Source organism: Lolium rigidum, chromosome 5, assembly GCF_022539505.1.
Source record: "Lolium rigidum isolate FL_2022 chromosome 5, APGP_CSIRO_Lrig_0.1, whole genome shotgun sequence".
Classification (NCBI taxonomy): Eukaryota; Viridiplantae; Streptophyta; class Magnoliopsida; order Poales; family Poaceae; genus Lolium; species Lolium rigidum.
This window is the reverse complement of record NC_061512.1, coordinates 230574394-230580393: the sequence shown is the minus strand read 5'-3', so window position 1 is coordinate 230580393 and position 6000 is coordinate 230574394. Positions and strand designations below refer to the sequence as shown.

Sequence of the window (6000 nt, the reverse complement as noted above, 5' to 3'; positions counted from 1 at the left end):
AAAAGCCTGCCGTCTAAACTGTTGGGTCTAAAACTGATCAGCCCAACCAGGAGAGCAGTAACGGTTGTCTGTTCATGCCGAAGCGCCGGTCACCACGATGCGGCGGCGGCGTCGCCTGCAATGGGGGCACCGTTCAAGTCAAAAAAAAAAAATAATAATGGGGGCACCGTTGAGTAGTGAATTCGTATGGAGATTCCGTTCGTAACCCTGAGGACTTCGCAGGCCAGGCGGAGGATGGGATCGTTGGCGGCGAGGTGCGTCTCCGCTCTTCCGCTCCACGTGCTTCTGTTCCTTTCTGCGCTGATCCAGAAGAGTAAAAAACTAATGTCTTGTTTTGGTGCGGATTTGTTTATCGGAATGCGCCTTGGAAGCTATCTACGACCCCAATTTTCTACAGTTGTCCACATCTCTCTGATCTCACTTCCCGGGTCAGAAAGCGGTCGACGGGGGTGGGCGAGGAGGGGAGATGGCACCGCCGCGGCGCGTGTGCGTGACCGGCGGCGGCGGGTTCATCGCCTCGTGGCTCGTCAAGCTGCTACTCTCGCGCGGCTACGCCGTCCACGCCACCCTCCGCGATCCATGTACGGATTCTGACCAGCCTTGACTGTTCCTCACGCGGTCCCCCTTTCAATCGATGTCAATGACAATATGTGCTTTGCTTAGCTTTGTAATCTTAGCTGTAACTGATCCGAGAGCTCCACTTGGAGAAAAACAACAGTTCGTATCTGGGACAAAGGCCATCCACGAGCTGTGCGAGAAAGCCAAGTGCCTAGTTGGACATCGATATACAGTGTTCTAATTAGTGGCTGAATGCTCTTTCAGGTGATCCCAAGAACGTCCATCTCAAGCAGCTGGACAGGGCATCGGACAATCTTCACCTGTTCAAGGCTGACGTGCTAGACTGCGAGACGCTAACACGTGCGTTCGAGGGATGTGAGGGGGTCTTCCACCTCGCCACTCCGGTGCCCGAAGATAAGATCATTGATCCTGAGGCAGGTGTCTTTTCCAAGCTGACGCTTCAGTTCCTTAAAATCGCTACATGTGCTGCTGCAGCTACATAATTTGGTACCGTGCTGAGCTTGTATTCATAGTGAATGTCAGCTGCATCATGGTTTTGGGTACAATAATAATCTTGTATTGAACTATTGATATTGAAGCAAGATTGTGAATTCTCCTCCCTGTTGGAACACGTTGCCCTGAAGTTAATTATCAAATACACTTTTCAGTACACCATATTTTGGTTCCTGTGTTTATGTACTGACCATTCATGTGTTTATATATGCTACTCCGTCCGATCCAAAATACTTTTCGTGGTTTTAGTTTATATTTGATCTAAAACCATGACAAGTATTTTTGACCAGGGGGAGTATTATAATACTAGAATCACAGAGAACTTCAGTTGCCAGTTCTGTGTGCTCACAGGAGAACAACTGCACAACCTAGTATAACATTGGGTACTAACAAGTGCAATGCAAAATAGATAGTAGATTGTTATGTGCTTTGGCCTGCATGAGCTTACGTTTAGATTATCTGAATATTAGAAATTCTTGCTGTGCGGATGCATTTCTTGGTTTTGCATTGTAAATCTTAAACATAAAAGTGCACGAGCCTTACTAACCACATTTCAGATGCATACATGCAGTCAGAAGTAATGGCTCCGGCAGTTAAGGGCACTTCAAATGTGCTAAAGGTTTGCTTGGCTATGAAGGTTCAGAAAGTCATCGTATTGTCCTCCACTGCTGCTGTTGATTTTAACCCGAATTGGCCTCAAGGTAGACTCAAAGATGAGAGTTGCTGGTCGGACAAAGAGTGCTGCAAGGAGAATGAGGTTAGAATGCTATTTGCTAAGCAATTTCTTAGAGCACTATGCATACATCACACTGCACAAGCGGGCATGACTATCCGTTTGTACTTATCTGATCCTTTCTCCGCTTCCTTTGCAGTGATATTCTTACGAGAATATTGATATGAATCCTTAACACAAAGACTTTGTAGAGATAATTTACATGATGGTAGACTAAATAGCAGCATTGACTGTTTTGTGCTTGTAGGACTGGTATTCTGTTGCCAAGATTGTGGCTGAACAGGCATCCCTTGAATATGCAGAGAAAAATGGATTGACCGTAGTTACACTTTGCCCTCCTTTAGTTTTTGGACCATTATTACAACCTATGGTGAATACGAGTAGCAAATTCTTAATCTATGTTATAAAAGGTAATACTAATTCATGTCCATTTGTTCTCTTCTATTACCAGAACTTCCGCTGTAATCTATATTGTGGACTTGGTAAGTTGGTTTTGCTCCCTAACAGCTACCACCTATGTTCCAAAATATATGGCACATACATTTAATCAAAAGTGAAAACTAATTAAAATTTTCCAAATATATTGAGGAAAATATCAACATTTACAATATTGAACAAATATACTATGAAAATATGTTTTATAGTTGATCTATTGCTATTGATTTGGTGTGGAAGATGTTTTTATTTTTATCAATCAATTTGGTCAAAATTAAAATATGTTGACTTTTGACTAAACTTATACGCCATATATTTTGGAACGGAGGGAGTAGTCACTATCTTTTGGTCAGCAGTTTTAAATCTGTGGGACCAGAGAGTGAGATGAGAGATTGTTCACCGTTATTTCAAGGTTGCAGTGTACCAACGCAATGCGGGAGTCCCAAAATTTCTTCTAAACGATGTGTAGAATTCCCAAATCTTCCATAGCTAGTCAAGTTTCTTTCAATTCAAACCTATCTATTGTTTGGGGGAATGCCTTCATGTTGTCCAACCTTAGACTATTAGAGGAATCACACTGACAGTTCACATTGTTAGATATTGATGGGAATGGGATCATACTGATAGTTCCTGTTGTTAGATATCGATGGGACCACGTTGATATTTTCTGTAGATAGACATGAGATCTGCTTGAACTTCAATTTGTCGAAAATTCCGAGCAATTGGTACCAGTCATTATCAAGAATATATGTTATTTGCAGATGATAACTAGTTACCTTTCACGGCACATGTTTGTCATTATATTCTTTTCAAAGATAGCTGCTATGCCTTTCTATCATGCTCTACAGCTGTGAGACGAGGACATCTTTACCCATAAGCCGGTCCTTTACAGCCTCTTGCATGTGAAATCACACTCGATTACTCATCTACTATTGATATTATGCACGCGTGATTATGGGCAGCAATTGGAAAAACTGCGCAAACCAAATTCCGCGCTTAAATTGTGAGCTCATGGAAAATGAGTAGTACTGAAAAAATAATGATTGTTCTCTGTCTTGTTCTTGCTGTCATTTGCCACAGAAATGTGTTTGCCGACTGTACTAGTACTACATTAATTTTAACATTGTATTACAGGAGGTCCTGACGTGATGAACAACAAGCTGTGGCACATGGTAGACGTGCGTGATGTGGCCGATGCCTTACTGCTTGTGTATGAAAAGGCGGAATCATCCGGGAGATACATCTGCGCACCTAATAACATCTTCACGAAGGACTTGGTAGACCTGCTGAAGAAGATGTACCCAAAGTACAGCTATGTGAACAAGTAGGTTTTATCACGCCCACCCTGTCACACACACCTGGATACCTTGTAGTGCGCTTTATCCTTCAGTATCTCTGTTCCTGATCTGAAGAAACCCTTCTGCTTGTGTAGCATCATCGATGTGGAACACAAAGCGCCGATAACATCGCAGAAGCTGAGGGGTCTGGGCTGGGAGCCGCGGAAGCTCGAAGAGACGCTCTCGGACAGCGTGGAATGTTACGAGAAGACCGGCCTTCTGCAGGAATCAACTGGGAGTCCCTTCCGGCTTCCCCATCTCTTCCGTTTGGCTGGCGATCAGTGAATGAGCCCTGTTGACGGTGCTTTCTTTTCATGGTGTCTGTAAACTGTGATGCCACCGCTCGGAGTCTCGCAAACCAGTTCTTTTTTTTTTGAGTAAAATGCATGGGGCATCATTGAACTTGTCCGTATAAATCACTTTGGTCACTGTACTTAGGAAAGTTGAATTTACGGTCATGAAAGTCGCGTTGCCAGATCACGTACCATCACTGGAGACAATACACATACGTATTTGCAAACGTGGCACCATGTTGACCAGTCAACATTGCAAAAAACCCCTTAAATTATTTAATCAGGGTTCTCGCTGGGAAGGAAGAGGGCGCTGACGTTTGTTTGCACGCGAGCTGGCTGGGCTGGTGCGAGGCATGTACGTGCATTGTGCATGGGTGTGCTACTGTCGCTGGATTGCAGGAAGTTTTATTATCGTATCTAGCTCCAGCGTACAAGCTGCACGAGTATCCTACTTTTTAGGTGAGCTAGAGCCGCGCCGTTCCGCTCTGCTGCTCGCCGCCATGCAGCTGGCCCCATTGGGCATCCTCACACTTCGCCGACGACGACGAGCCGCGGACGGCAGTGCATGGTTGTCACCTCCAGCAACCTCTTGTTGAACCGGTTGTTCGCACCAAGCGCCGTTGTGAGTGCCCATCACTAGATGAGATGCAAGATGCATCAACTACCACAGCCACGTGAGTTGTGTGCAAGGCAACTTCATGAGAAAAATTGTGAGTGCCCGCAGGCCGCTGCTTCTCAACATGCGATGCATGTACCATCTGCTCGTCAATACTCAAGCCACCGTTGCCAAGCACGGTGGTTCGTCGCTGGATCCGTGCCGCAACGTGGGCGACCCACGATCCCATCTCCCAAGCAATGGCAGTGCCAGATGCCGCTCATGCCACCTGCCACCAGTGCACCACAATGTGCCTTGCTCAGCCGTCCGGTGTGCGCTACGCGAACATGGACCACCGTGAAGAATACCTGTAGCAGGATCAGGGCCATGGTCTCCACACGGCGAGTAGACAACCACCGCAAGCTATCTGCCACTGGCGCGCCACAACGTTGGTCCTCCCCTCCCTTGTGCTTGCTGATTCAGAGAAAGACGTCCACGGCGATGGCACGCGCGAGGTCACGCTCTCATGTGGGGGACGCGGAGCAGCACGACGCGAGGTCCTGCAAGACGCACGATGAAGAAGGCCTCGTCCATGTCGATAATTTTATGGAGAAGATCTCATCGACATCAAGTGTGTCCTTTTGTCGTGCACGTAGTAAATCCTACCAAGCCCTCCAAGCCAGCGCATGGGGCACCGCCGATGAGCCACTGCCCCTTCCTCGTGCAGGCCGACCAGGTAGCCGATGACAGTGCCACAGAGAAGCAGGCGCGCTCCTGTCGGTTTCGCAAAGGCGTGGGTCTGACGGCCGTTCAGCGGCGAGGCGTGAGGTCGTCGAGAGCGTCCTCGAAGAGTCCGTCCCCCGCGTCAGGAGGGCCGTCTTGAGGCGCAACTCCTGCGTGCCTCCACTTCGCTGTTCGACTCCTCCTTCGCTATCTCCTCCCGCAGGTTTTTGATGGTCACACGGAGCAGGAGAAGGGGCTGAAGCGGAGCGCACCGGCAACAAGCGTCTGAGCAGAATCGAGTCGAGGAGGAATGCCTCCGGCCGTGAGAAGCGCGCTGAGGCGGCGAAGGGCGAATCAAAAAATCAAGCGGCAAAAATGATGGGGCGGAGGGGTCGCTGATTGCCGAGCTGATAAGGTGGCAGCCGCAACTGCGGTCGTGGCAACGGCGACACGGCTGAGGCGCACAACAACACGTATTGATGTGATCGGACGGACCCTTGCCAATTTAGTTTTCGGTGGAAACTTCAAACGAATATGAGGTGCCTTTCTGTAAACCTGCAGCTTTGTTTTGCAGGTTGTAAAACTGCAGCTAGACAGAACGATTATGACACTGTCATTTGGTCTAGCGTTACCACGTCACTCAATACGTAGCTGGCCCGTCTGCGGTGATGGTACATGAGCTAGCAAGGCGACTTCAATGACCGTAAATTCAACTTTCTAAAGTACAGTGACCAAACTGATTTATACAGACAAGTTCAATGATGCTCCACGTATTTTACTCTTTTTTTTTTTTGAGCAGTTCGCAAAGCAGTT

The 6000-nt window shown here is 47.4% G+C and overlaps 1 protein-coding gene across 1 annotated transcript; it reads left to right on the top strand.

Annotated features, from left to right (window-relative positions):
• Nucleotides 1-466: 466 nt before the first annotated feature.
• Nucleotides 467-3927, top strand: LOC124655164 (cinnamoyl-CoA reductase 1-like). Its single transcript, XM_047194112.1, has 6 exons — nt 467-581; nt 823-998; nt 1601-1828; nt 2052-2214; nt 3374-3563; nt 3672-3927. Exons 1-6 carry the CDS (start codon nt 467-469, stop codon nt 3859-3861), a joined length of 1062 nt encoding a protein of 353 aa, XP_047050068.1. The 3' UTR covers nt 3862-3927.
• The last annotated feature ends 2073 nt before the right edge of the window (nt 3928-6000 follow it).

Bases quoted from the DNA above. Each gene is read 5' to 3' on its own strand.
- LOC124655164 (XM_047194112.1), top strand. From the start codon at position 467: ATGGCACCGCCGCGGCGCGTGTGCGTGACCGGCGGCGGCGGGTTCATC. The intron at 999-1,600 runs GTCTTTTCCAAG...TAAACATAAAAG, and splicing joins TCATTGATCCTGAGGCAGGT to TGCACGAGCCTTACTAACCA. The intron at 2,215-3,373 runs GTAATACTAATT...ATTGTATTACAG, and splicing joins CTTAATCTATGTTATAAAAG to GAGGTCCTGACGTGATGAAC.